Source organism: Choristoneura fumiferana, chromosome 17 (assembly GCF_025370935.1).
Source record: "Choristoneura fumiferana chromosome 17, NRCan_CFum_1, whole genome shotgun sequence".
Lineage (NCBI taxonomy): Eukaryota > Metazoa > Arthropoda > Insecta > Lepidoptera > Tortricidae > Choristoneura > Choristoneura fumiferana.
The window spans coordinates 18251849-18266641 of record NC_133488.1 but is presented as its reverse complement, the minus strand read 5'-3'; the positions used below and the strand labels follow the sequence as shown (position 1 = coordinate 18266641).

Here is a 14793-nt window from a genome sequence, read left to right as displayed (position 1 = left end):
GCAAAATTCGCAACAAGATATATCGTCCGTTGAAATGCAATGCCGCGTAACCTACAAAAAATTATAGAGTTCGCGTCTGGTGTTCAAACACAAATATATTTTAATTATAATGCTCCCTGTTACATTTTGTCTCTAGTCAGTTACGCAGCATTAGCCATTGTTGGTTATTATATGTCAGAGAAAAAACCTTTTGCTGTTGCAGTGACGACAAATAGGACCTCGGTTAACGAAAACGCTGACTCTTTGGAAAAACTTTCCGCAAATGACTCTGGTTGCCTTTGGCGTCAATGCCAGGACAGCTGACTGAGCGAGCTTGACGTCACTGGCCGGTCGCCACATGTGGCAGGCAGCCCGCGACCTTTTCGTTTTGTTTCCTGTCTCATATGCAGATCACCGTCAGTATCATAGTATTGCACTTACAGAGGCAATTTTACTAATTTGTACTAAAGGCCTTATGAAAGGATTATCTCTTTTGAGAACTAACTGCACTAACTGGTGTTGCAGGTGTCTATGGGCGGTGGTGATCTCTTACCATCAGGAGACCCACTTGCTCGTTTGCCATCCAGTCGAATAAAAAAATAAAAAAAGGTTATGTAGATTTTTACCCGACCGTCCCAAAGAGGTTTATGTATTTCGAGCGTATATGTATGTACTAGCTTTTGCGCTTCGACTGTCCCGCGCAGAGATAAAATTTATGATAACTTCCGTTTTTTATCATGTAGGAAAATCCAAAAATCCCTTCTTACTGCACCTCTATGATTCTAAATGATATTAATATCTACCAATCAAGTATTAAATCTCTACAACAGCTACAGAAAGTTAAACAAAAATAATCCTATTTTATGACTTTTTCTCTTTTTTATTTCTGTCTCGTAGGAATTTAAAAAAGCCTAGAATTTACTTTTTTACTGGTTTTATATTTTTAGGGGCTGTTTCACCATCCATTGATTAGCATTAACCGACGGTTAAATGTGATGCCGTCTATTCGAACAAAACAAATAGAGACGGCATCACACCTAACCGCCAGTTTACACTAATCAATGGATGGTGAAACAGCCCCTTACTGTAATAATCACCTACTTTTAGCTAAATTTGAAGAGTCTAGCAGTAATAGTTTCGGAGATACATGTTCTTAATATTCCTTAGTCTCCTTAAACCTTTCCTTAAACGAGTACATACAATATTTATCTACTAGTTTGATGTTATATTTATTTCCGAAGAGGCCTCCTGAAGAGGCAACTTTATTGGCATTTGGGAGTGAATTGACACAAATGCGCGCTTATCCATAAAAAGTCACAAAACATGTTTTTTGCGATATTATACCTTCCCCTCGTAATGTGAGCAGTGACTGTGCATCTTTTTAAAGGCTCGAGGGGTGTTTCCATAGGTTATCTTGAAGATATAAACACCATTCTGTTTTGTCACAATACAAAACGATGCAAACTTACGCGTTATATCGTTTTCATTTCGCTTTCATTTCGTACAATTCTTTGCCAATCTCGAGTTATGACGTTAATCTCTTTTTGTTCGGATTGAAATTACTACTTTCGAGTCCAATAGCGTTATGAAGAAAATGAAAAAAAAAAAGTATTCGTTTTCTCCTTTTCACGGTCCACAAACGGCAGCAAACCCATGCAATGGAGAAATTGTTGAAAGGAAGCTATAGGCTTATTATAGTAAAATACTGTCAAGACACGCATGAAGGCGTTAATGCGCTACATTAGAAACACTAGATTGGTGGAAACTTTGAATCTTAACTCGTGCATGCACCATTGGTTTAAGCGACATTGTTTTTGTAGGCAGTTTGATGACTGACCGTAGAGCACGTCTTGTCAATAATACCTGTTGATGTTTAACAAATGGATTAACAATACATCAGACTCACACAATTAATAACAAGCGACTACGGGATGGGAATATGGGATGAGAGGATTTTTTCTTACATGGGTGTGGGAGGGGTAAGTATAGATTGTTTTTGCGTAGAATTCCCGTAAGCCAAAATTATATGTGTGCTACTTTTTCTTTCCAATTTTGATAAGTACTTACAAATAACCTTTGTAGATCTAAAATTAAAAAGAGGGGACCGAAGTATTATTTTAGGAGACGGGGTCAGAAACTTATTAAAATTGTATTACTTGATAAACGAACAGCCCCTAATTAAAAATTAAAGTCGGGAAAGGGTCGAATAGTTTTGGTAACAGGGGGTTCAATGATTTTTTAAACGATCCAGAGTGCGTTCACTTTAGGGTTCCAAAGCTGAATCGCGAAAATTGGTAACGACGTTTATTTCTCCAGCTGAGTCTGTCAATGGAACACAAGTGAATGAAAGACCGATATTGTCTCTGGTCCGAAACTGAAAGCTAAAGTCGCGAAAGGGATGCCGCTATATGCAAACCAAAATTGTATACTAAACTAAAACTTCTTTATTTTGGAAACCATAACACTATGTCATTGTCCGTGTTCTTAGTAAAACCGTTGTGTTGATTACAAATAAAATGTTTACGCTCTCACTAATCCACGAGTCTCTTTTCTTACTGAAAAATTAGTTTTATGAATGAGGAGTTAAGAAGCAAAATTTTCTAAAACTTGATAAAAGTTTAAAGTTCTTGAAATTCATTATTGAAAAAAATAGCGATCCAAGAATTGATAGAATGGTTAATTATACTGAATGGCCAAAATTTAGCACTGTGAACGATTCAATTCCCACTCAAGTTAGCGTCATGGTACGAAAAGAGCTTAAGTGAGTGAAATGAAAATGTCTGTACGCTGTCGCTGAACCGTGCTGAACTGAATCGCAAAAGTAACGTCATTACGAAATAGCGATGCAGTTCAGTTAAGAGCCTAAACTGAATCGTATTAAAGAGAGCGTGGTACCCCCAGTAGTTTTGGTTTATTTCAGGGGTGGAGTGGCGGTTTTTTCCGGTCTTTTGCTTCTCACAAAGAAAGTTACGTCTCTCGAGCTAGATGTAAAAAATTTGTACAGCACTAACAATAACAAAAAAAAAAATATATCTAATAAAATTACAGTCTGTGCCGTGCCCGGTTTTGGAATAAGACGAATGCATCTCTTCCCGTGGATGTCATAAAAAGCGGCTACTGGATCAAATTTGCGAATGGGCAGCAGTATTCTCTATTGCCAAATACAAAACTCCGGACTCCAGCTCTGCACTGTGAAAGACAAAAGGGGAGACCACCACACCGCTTTTCCAAGAAATTCGTCATGAAGGTTTCCTCCTGAGAGTCTATTGCGTAATGTTTCTGACACTCGCGATCACAATCAAATGACTACAACTTTTTGTATGCGAAAACTATCATTTGATTGTGATCGCGAGCGTCAGAAACGTTACGTAATAGACCCTCTGATCCACGTCCGCCCCCCACGACTACTCTGTCAAGAGTGACGAGTGTAGTGACTTAGAAGAGAGATTTACAGGGTAGTTTCAAAGTGTATGTTTGACAACCGTAATAGCTTGATATGTGGCCAGGCGACCTTCATTCGGCCTAGGCCGTCACGCGCGTGTGCGCCGACAAGTATATGGTACTTACTCATAACCGCTCCACAACCATTCATACACTGATTAATGTGTGAATTTTCCTTCTGGTGTACATAGTGGCACTTTGCACAGTTGCTTTGGGGAATACCGGCGTCGAACGTCGAATAAGTATTTACACTGATTAATTAAACTGTATTTACAGCATTAATTGTACTTAGTTGTCATTAGCCGTCACTATATTTAATTACATTTTCTTTCTTTTTTTTTTTTTATTCGACTGGATGGCAAACGAGCAAGTGGGTCTTCTGATGGTAAGAGATCACCACCGCCCATAAACATCTCCAACACCACGGGTATTGCAGACGCGTTGCCAACCTAGAGGCCTAAGATGGGATACCTCAAGTGCCAGTAATTTCACCGGCTGTCTTACTCTCCACGCCGAAACACAACAGTGCAAGCACTGCTGCTTTCACTGCTTCTTTCTACGACTACGGACCATTTTTCACAGATTCGGATCGGATGTAGTCCGAAACCGCTATAAAGCTGAACTAAAAACATCTGTATTGAACAGAAATAATCTAGTGCCAAAACAAGCCAGCTAAGCTAACCGCATTAGCTAGGTACTCCGTATAGTGCCTCCGTAATGCTTCGACCGGGAATTAGAACCGCCTCATTAACCGTGGCGACACTCCGTCACTTAGTTAAGTACTAGGCAGGGGTAGGGAATTCCCTATACTATGTATGTAACTACGGCATGTTACGTAGATATCGCATTACGTGTAAACTTATAGCTAAAGTAGTAAGCAGCTACTGATTTCATGAAGGAAGTCGTAAAAATAGAAAATATAATTATGTCCAATGTAATCGCAATTGAACTTCACAAATTTCAATTCCCGAGCATTTAATTTTATGAGTTTTCCGCTAAGAATTTAAACGTACTGTATAGAACACTAAAAAACGGGTCAAGTGTGAGGCTGACCCGCGCACCGAGAGTTCCGTAGGTATACCACTAAAAAAACAAACTAAGTCTAGATACCTGTTTAAATTCATAAAACACAGCCCTAAACAAAATATAGTTCTCGTACGAAAAAGACTCCAAAAAAAAACCAATCATAAAAAATATATAAGTAAATAAAAATTTACGAGTAAAACAATAAGCTAAGTTTAGTTTTAAATTGTTTCTTGTCGAGTACAATAAAGAGTCACTGAATTGTATTGTGGTTCATTTGAGTTGGATAAAAATCATCCATGCCCTCATGCCCCTAGGCGATTTTACAATATCCCGTGGGAGTGTCGGGCTAAAAAGTAACCTGTGTTATTCCAGACGCAGACGTCCAGCTATTTACATACCCAATTAAATCCATCCAAGCGGTTTAGTGTAATGGAGTAACAAACACAGCCACGCACTCACATAATACGATTAAACGATAAACTTGTTTCGATTGACAACTAATTCAAGATTCTGTGTTATCTAGTTAACTTGTTAGCGTGCAGCGTCAGAATACATTTTAGCACTTTTTTGCTCTATAACACATGTTTTACTTAATTTTGTAATTGTTCTACGACATGTATTAGTTTTTGATGATTCACAGTTAATTACATTAGATATATTTGTTACGGAATGTAGACTGCGATAAAATTCCTGATATTTAAACGAAGTCGCATGCAACATGATCACGGGTAGACAAGTTTCGGATCGTTTGTACCTACAGCCGAACAAATTGAGTCATGACATGACCCTGGGTAGAACCTTTGTGCTACTAATGTCATGTTGACATCTCATACTTTTGTCTAGAAAATCATAGTGAAAATTTATTATTAAAAGGTTGGAACCTGGGTCACGATTCAATTTATTCGGCTGTACATAGTATAAATATCACAGAAAGTAAAAAAAAAATCTGCCAAAAATATTTGTTAAAATATGAATGTTTGTTCTCGTGTCGTAGGTGTTTAACATGTATTTAAGTATGTATATATTTTTTTAATTACGTTTATCCGTTGCTAAGAAAACATAACACAAGTTTTGCTCTGGGATTAGGGCAATTAGTTTAGAGTGTCCCGTGATATTTATTTATTTACTTAGTATGTAAAGGTACAAAGCGACAAGGTACTCAATTAGTGCATGATGTAGAGCTGCTTGTGCTTAGCTCGTTCCATTGAACTAGGTTATATCGTGGTCAGAATACAACCAATCTATTCTAACGCTTGCACAAGTCTCAATTTCGACTTTAGTATTGTAATTAATAACTATTAAATAGCAGTTATCAATCTACACGGTAGAAATCATTCAATGCTAGTCTATAGGTAGACTCAAGTTTCGCCTAGAAGCAACCCAGGTGTGGGTATTCCATGAGTCTGTCATTCATTATGGTTCATCAATAGATTGTTCTGAATCTAGTATATATCGCATATCTACATGTCCTATTTCTCTGTAAGTACAATATTGCCCAACAAATCAATTGTGCCGTGCGTAGCGTAATGGAATACCGTTTGATCATTATGCCGGCCATTGGCGTAGATCCTGGGCTAATCAATCAGGCGACACAGTTGGCTAGACGCCATTCTTTGTTGGTTTGTAACGTAAATATTACGTGCTGGCAGGAATCACACTGCATCTGTGACGTGACGTAGGTAGGTATTGTAGGTACTCTAGGTGAAAAACTTATTTGTATGTAGTTGTAACGTGTCCGTGTAGATCAGTCGACATTCCAAATACAAAAAATGATTTAAATCCTACAGAAATGACGTCACTTGGGATTGACTCAACTATCACAATTACAGTAGATGTTCAAGATCAAACTATACGCACCGGTTTAATCGCCAAGTGCTTCGAACAAACCGGTATATTGTGCATACAGTATTAAAGAACCAGCCAGAGCGACGTCATTCACTGATCGAATTATAATTTTCACCGTTTAAGTTAATTGCCGTCATTAAAAATAACGCAAAACGTACCGTTTAAGTCGTTGAGTTGCGGAATTTTAGCAATTCACTAAAGTCTAGCTATAACTATAACATCTAGATTTTTCGATGACGATACTTGATTATGTTTTTCAATCAAAGTCAATACTTGTGTATACAAGGTTCTCTGCCTTTTCCCAACTCACGTTTCCCAAAAATTTCACTTGCCAAACAGTTTCATTCGCCAACTCAGAATTTTCTCTGCAACTATATTTTTTCGGAACTTTCAAAAAACATACCTAACTTGACCTACTGTGTTCTATAAAACCATAAGAAAATATTCTAAGAAAAAATTTTGGTTTCGGAGAAAATTTAGAGTTGGGAAATGAAACAGTTGACAAATAAAACATTTGACAAACAATAATTCTGCGAAAAGGCAGAACCCGATGCAAAACTTAATACTGAAAGAAATATACGAAATGTGGTTTTGAACAAAACCTTGTAAGTGCCAGTTATAGAAAGTAGTGCAGATAAACAATTTGTGTTCTTGCATCCAATTCAATTTGACGTCTTCTGAAAAGATCTGTCTTCGACAAAACAAATACAGCAATACAAGTGCGAAAATTTGTAACATCTTACCTGGTATAACCAACCGCAATTCTCGCCAAAGGTATCAAATACGATCAAACAGATGTAAGGGAATAAAAAAAGGGAAACTTTAAACAAGTATATCGTTATGTAATCGGATACGTTCGGTCCCTTTGGGTGAATGCATATTTTAACGGAGGCAGTTCTCAAGGAATGAGCCGTTTACCATTTTGTTGTATTTGTGAGGGATGCGAGTTCTAGTTGGGAACTTGTCTGGCCGCTGGCAATCAATCTGAAATAAGCCTTGTTTACATTATTCCAGTAATTTATTGAATGAAGCTTTACTTTGCGGAGGTCCATATCAATGAACTGAAAACAATTAGTTTGTTCATCATCATGTTTGAGTCTCACATCTGGTAGCGCGGTGAATGGTTGTGCTGCTCTGAGGTTAAACTCTGGTTAAATTCGAAACCCGTCAGTGTTGTGTTGTGTGGTAGTGGTGATACTGGGGTTTGTGTGATTTATGTGTGTTCTTACTGTGTGGAGATGAGCTGAATGAACAGATCGATCACTTGTAACTTGTATTTGTACCGCAGCCCGCAATTTAATGCTATTGGATGGAGATGGAATGATATAAACAGGGCCTAATTCAACTGGTTTTACGTTGGATGGCATTGGCAATTCCTGACTAGATTCAGTGTTGTATCAACAGCTGATTTTATTAGAGGACTCCATCTGTGAAGAAGCGTTCATCGCTATCCCGCGTGGTCTATGGTATTTTCTAGAATAAAAACTATCCTATGTCCTTCCCAGGGACTCAAAATCAAATTATTCAAAAAAGTTGATTAGAAAAAGGTAATAACACTTTTGGCTGAACTAAATAAGTAATCCTAAACAAACTATTTCCATGCCACAAATAAATCAATTCAGCCGTTCTAATAGTGTGTACTATTAGACTAGAGATATACCTTGAATATTACATTAGGTACAGGTAAAGGTCACGAAACAAACAGGAGTGTTTTAGTTGGTTTTAGTGATAATAATGCATTGTTTTCGTCTTGTATCGCAGTAGTTTGACTTGTGATCTACGACACTTTGTCGGACGTTACCACAATGGGATTCCAGTCTCGATGCCGCCCTAATCTCGAAGCGTGGAAATCATAGCAAATTGTCGATTCGTTCCGAGCTTACCGCGATTCGCCATAACACGAAAGCATCAGGCGGTACGTGACATCGACGATATAGCCAATATTGCCATATCGTAATCTTGCATTTCTTGTTCAATTGTTGTTTGCTACTTAAAATGACAGTAATGTTGGCGATTTTTATTATTAGCGCAAAGAACAAGAAAACATGGCAGAAATGTGTAGTTTGCGATGTTCAGACGTTCGTTTATTTTACGCCTATGTTTTGTAAGTTACTGCCGGAATACTGTTTGCCGCACGCAGAAATAAAGTCACCAACCGACTTAGCTCGAAGAATACGAAAGTTGAAGTGGCAATGAGCGGGTCACATCGCTCGAGGATCAGCAAGGCTACGAAACACGAAGTTAGTGTCGTGCGGTCCCTCTGACACTTATACTATTTAATACGAGAGCGAGAAGGACGGTACGATATGAACTTCGAGTTTCGGGTTTCGTAGTAGCACTGCAGCACCCTTGGGGGAGAAATTTTCTCGAGTGGCGACCGAACCGAAAGGCGAAGCGCTGTCAGGCCTCCCGCTAGGTGCACTAACAACATCGCGAGACTTGTGGATAACCGGGGATGCAAGTGGCGAGTTGTCGTTTATTGTGGCTTTCTAAGGGAGAGGCGTTTGTTCAGCAGTGGACATCTTCCGGCTGATGGTGATTCGTAGCCTAACTCTAATGAACTGTCCCGTGATATTAAATTTATACACTGATATATGAGTCTTTATATAGTAGGATTTTTTCTTTTTTTTAGTTTACATACGTGCACATACGAAAGTAAATTCGAACGCATTCGTAATGAAACTTCACGTTCCGCCGGTCTCAAGAATCCAATTTTCTCGAACTAATAACACGAGAATCCCGCGCCCGTGGAATGGAGATGCACCATAGGTGTAAGGAATGCAGACCGCGCCGCGCCCGCGCTGCATGATTAATAGAAAACCTGTCTTTATTATCCACTGGCGAGGTGATATCGCAGTGGGGCGTCAGCGAGATTCATAACAACCTTACAAACACCTCACCTCAATAACTAGGCGTTCTATAGGAGTGGTATAATAGGGCAAACCCGTCGCCGCAACAGGTGACGCGTACGCCGCCAGCTGTGTTATGTTAGTAATTGTTTTATTCTCTAAACAAACATGTGAATTCAGCGTTGCGCTAGAACTACAGCTGTTCTATTTCTTGTCGCGTATCCCTCGAAAGCATTACAGCGGTGTCAGATGTCTCAACGTTGGTTAATGTCAACGACAACACGCGACAAACTTCAAGACTCCTGACTCCGTAAAATGGGTGAAATTAGGTGGTCTGTCCGTTTATCAAGAGGTACGACAAACTTTCCACATGGGTAATAAATACACTTGGCTATTCTTGTCGTTATTTTCGCAAGTAGTCAAAAATGTTATCCGAGAGCTTTCCGAGAGTTAGTTTCGTAGCAACACATATTTTTTCGAACAGTACTTTACACATGTGATTTCAAAAACCGGATCCTTGGCGCGCACGCGCTGCGCACTACGAATTATCTCTATTCCATCACTTAATCGTTGCAGAATAAGCTCTGTAGCAATAGCAACGCGTGGCGGAATATTAGATTTACATTTAATAACCATACTGGTTCGTGTGGTTCGAGCAAAGGTAAACGCTGGTTCGTAATTATGGGAAAAATTACTAAACGAACGAGAAATAAGTAAAATTAAGTATTTATCTTTAATTTAGCTACGTATACTTATAAGTACGTTGTATTTTACACCGGATGCTGGTTGGTTTATCATATGAATATTGTGATTCACACATTTGGCCCATGCTAAATAATACTATACTAAATCTACTCCTGACCGCGGCCGCTGCAATGTAATCGAAACATCGAGGTACTTTTAGCAAAAAAGAATCACTGGTTGGGTCACGTCCCATCGAGTTCAACACTATCAACACCCACCTAAGACAATTAGTAGGTATTTGCGCATCTCATAAGCGCAGTTGTTGTAACAGTTAACTCGCCTACTACCTAGCACCTACCATTTTATTGCACAGCTCGTAATAAGTAGATGTGATAAACTCAAACCTGATTTTAACGGCACCCGAGAAAACCTTGTGCGCAAGAGCAGAAGGGATTTTTTATTCAACCAATCTTCTTCTACCTAATGTTGGGGAATTCGGCCTGTCCAGAACTTCCTTGGATTAAGAGGTCATCTGTCCAATGACAAAGCGTAGGAGGCTAGAGGGCGCACCTCTCCAACCAAGCGGTGCCGCACTCACCTGCTTTAACTATCTGCCACAGTGAAGCGAGCAAAAGTTTTTTTTTTTAGGGTAATTGTCACGAATAAATGTTTTTTCTTTCTTTTCTTTTTTATTCGGCACTTGTTTATTATTTGTATCTAGAAGATTACCAAAACAAGCAATAGCTTCACGTAACAGTTTATTTACATCAATTGATCAACAAGAATGTTGTAACGGCTAGGGCTGTCCATCATCCATCATCACAGTTGACCAAGTCAAGGCCTCCGCGGGTCACGTCACATGACTCATTCGGTTTCGTGCAATTTGCTCATTAATAAGAAGCCTTGGCGTGATGATTCCTTCCTTTGTTTCGAAAGAACTCAATTAGAGATGACTTAGTGCCGAGAATAGAATAATCAGCTGTCGTTTTGAGCGAAACAGGCAATTTTAAGATAAGTACTTCAATAGGGATAAATTAATGGGTAAAAAAAAATATTTTGTAGAAACAAAACACGACAAAGATGAAGCGAAGCTCGTCAAAGTTTGGGAATGGAGGCTCGAGAGTCGTGACGTCACGTAGATGCATGTGACGTCAAGCGGAACTTTAACTAGCTATATCTTCATAATTTTTTTGTGTAATTGACTAAATAAATAAAACAATAAATTAAAAAAAACAACTTCCTTAAAAAATACGAAAAAAAGAAGAAAACAAGGCTAGGGGCCTAGAACTCTGTTTAAGTAGCTAAGTGAGAGTTCAACAGTCGAGTCGAGACCCATTTGGTACTAAGAATTTTTGAGCTGGTCGTTATTGTTATGTACCTACCAACATGTACAATAATAAACAGCCAGTGAGTGACCTGCTAGTGCTACCTGACATAACTCGTATTTAACAGTTCATATATTAGTGTTTAACATCCACTTGCAGGCTTTTTAATCTAGGTTTTAAGTGGTCTTAAGTCCTGTCAGATCCATACAAGAACTGTCAGTTTAAGCCTTAAATCAAGATTTAAAAAAGCCTACAAGACGTCCTTAAGCAACACTTACAAATCCATGATGTAATTTTGTTTTTTTTTTAAGAGATTTTTTTGCGATATCTAATCATTTACTTGAGCGAAGTCGCTGGTACAGGCGTGATTAAAACAAATAGCTGACAACATTACAAGCAAGTCCCATAGCTGTATCGAGATAAAAACAAAACTAAAAATAGATTCTATCAATGGGGGCTGTATGCTCACACCCTGCCCCACATAACATCATTATGTTAACTATAACAAAATAATTTGAACCTTCGACTACAATAAATAAGTTACAATTTTAAACAAAACAATGCATAAGCTGATTTTGTATTGTTTTATTGAAAGTAAAAAAAAACTGTAAGTTGTGAATGACAGTAACATGTGGTAGTGGTGGTAGTATAGTTTATATCAATGCAATTTATGAAAAGTGTAAACAAAGACGCCATTTACCCGACCATAGACATTTAGGGCAAATAAAAGTGATTATAAGTCTAGTTAAAAGACACAAATTATAGATGAATGTGTTATTGATTGGATCCACTGAGTGTTTATAAAAGAATTTTGATAAAATCGGTTTGTTTACACTTTATATCAATTGGATTGATATAAACCATAGTACTGAAATTAAAAATAACTAATGCAGAAGTTTCATACAGCTTGTTCCAGATGTCTGGTATTAGAAATTCTACATAGGCCTCGAACTCTTGGGTAGTAACGAACTAGTAACATGACAGAAGACATATTTTATTTTACTAAATAAACCCGATTCTGCTTCGTCAGTTCAAAAGAAAGAGAAGAAACTTCAGCTCCTTATCCACATGCACATACATCATCGTGACTCAAATAATTGGATGCTAATCAACATTATCAATGATCACACATACTGACCGGATGGCCCAGTGGTTAGAGACCCAGACCGTGAAGCTTGAGTCCCTAGTCGGGGCAGACATTTGTATGAAAAATATGAATGTTGGTTCTCGAGTCTTGAATGTTTAATGTGCATCTAAGTATGTATCTATCTACATAAGTATGACTATCTGTTGCCCTTAACACAAGCTTTGCTTACTTTGGGACTATGTCAATTGGTGTCAAAATGTCCCATGATAATTATTATGATTATTACACATCACTACTTTGGACCACATCTGATACAGCGTGGGACTTAAACATTAGGTATGTTTGCTAACATAGTACTAACACAAACATGATGCCATGCCATGCACACAATAGATAAAAACAGGAAATGAAACATTTGGCTTCTTATCACATGCAACTAACTACTGTTTAACATTGAAACATCTGTTTGGTCTCTATATGGTACAACATAGGGGTTAATTTACTGTGTTCAAAACAGTAATTATGAAATAGAATGACAACAGAATAGTATGTTACAGGAGATTTTGAAATGGGAAACAGCAGTTTGTTGCATTTTTATCTTTTTGTTTGATTGCTGGCCTATTTTGTAGTAAAGTTTTTGTAGGAAATTATGAAACTTTAAGATAGATATTGAATTCCTATTTGGAAACCACATTGCTGCAGTTCGAAAATGTATTTTTTATACAAAACAGTCCTGTGATTGACCCCTATCTCCATCTATGAGGACAAAAGTGTACCTCACTGGTTCAGTAACAGCTTATTCACTCTAGCCTAGCAATAAGAAAAATAGATTGACACGTTTTTTCAAGCTAACATCATTTATACAATAAAGTTTATCTCTATTTCTATTGTTTGGGGTGAATAAATGGAGTTAAGAAACTACTAATTGGTATGTTCAGTCTTTGGATCAGATGAAATTGAATTTATGTATGGAATCATATGAATTGAAAATTTATTACTGAAATTTGAAAACCAGAAAATTTGATTTATTTTTAATAGCTAAATAGCTATCATTAAAAATAAAATATTTTTTCTGGTCTTCATTAATAAGTTAAGTGTGTCCTAATAGATTCTGTTATAAATTGCAATATAATAAGAGTTGTTTGGGCATTTTAAATTACAGGAAATACCAAGGTAGATATTGTACACAATTTTAAAATTATAATGTAATATTTAAAACATTTGTAATTATTTAAATTAGAATAAATTAATTATTGCTATATATACAATTTTTCTAAGACCAATTCTACTAACAAAAAATATGGACTTTTGTTTGGTCTGAAATAAAGTATTTTTATTTTATTTTTTTATACCGCACCATGTGCATAATAACCTAAGGGCTTGAATAAGGTCTTAAGTTTGTTATGTTTATGCCAAATAAATTAATTCATTTATTGCATGACAATGAAATCTGTAACAAAAGCCTTTTCAAAAGCCGTTAAAATATGTCGAATGCGTGCCTATCACGAAATTAAGATAATGTGAACCCTAAGCCCTAAAAGTGTTGTCAATAAACTAATAACCACACTGCACCCAAAATAACAGTTTGTTTATCGAAGAAACGCCGCAAACGTAACGATGTAATTCCTAACAGTAAACAAACTGTTTGTAAACAAAGAAACCGGCGAATTATCATGATTTTTTCACTCACCAGGACTTTGACGAAGCGGCTTTCCAGCTCATCTCGGTCTGGCATAGGGGGTTTTGTTCTATTTCTCGTCGACGCCTGGCGAACATGGTGACTCTTGGTCGGCCCGACAGCCGGCCCGTCTAACATGGTTTGTTCCCGAGACGTTATCAAACCCATTTTACACTAAACACTAGCGAAACACTAAACACATATTCCATGCATCAGGTCATTTTTATCACAGACAACAGCACTAAATCACTGATTTTAAATCAACAGGTCACATCACACAGAGCGGCGGCGATCGAGCCGACTTCATTCAACAAACTGCAATAAAAGCGTAGCAAAGACCTTCCTTTGCGCTACGAATACGGCGGAGCGAGCGAGCGCAGCAAAGAGTAGTATAATATACGGGGAAAAGAGAGCCCTCTCTCGTCTCATTCATGCAGACCGTTTTGAAGCGCCGTCTGCATTTCGTAACTAGTACCATTGATGTATATATCCATCCATACGTATAGCTATTAATAGTCACAGGTATTCTTTTACTTTACTGGATTTGCTTCCCAGCTCAAACCACATAAAAACTAAAAACAGGGCTGCAAAGAGAAGTGAGACCGCTTGAATTCAGTCTTCTTAAGTTTAAACCAGCCTCAATTTTCCGTTTGCAGCACTGTCTTTACTTTTTATGTGGTCTGAGCACTTGAGTTTCGATTGTAACGTAGCCATCTTGTTCCTTGTTGAGCGCGAATAGACGCCTGGCCTGACATAGAGGGTTGCTACACAAAAAATATTTGTAACGACTGAGCGGATACAATTATGTGACTTTTATATTAGAAATTACAATACGATTGTCAATTTCAAAAATAAAGTTCATTTTTGCGGTAATTATCA

At 37.7% G+C, this 14793-nt stretch overlaps 1 protein-coding gene across 1 annotated transcript in view; it reads right to left on the bottom strand.

Moving 5' to 3' along the window:
- LOC141437266 (formin-like protein) overlaps window positions 1–14793 on the bottom strand; it is a 122347-nt gene extending 107554 nt beyond the window's left edge. Inside the window, 2 exon segments of the mRNA XM_074100529.1 lie at window positions 13927–14498; window positions 14583–14793. Coding sequence (XP_073956630.1) covers window positions 13927–14082 — 156 coding nt within the window. The 5' untranslated portion in view covers window positions 14083–14498; window positions 14583–14793.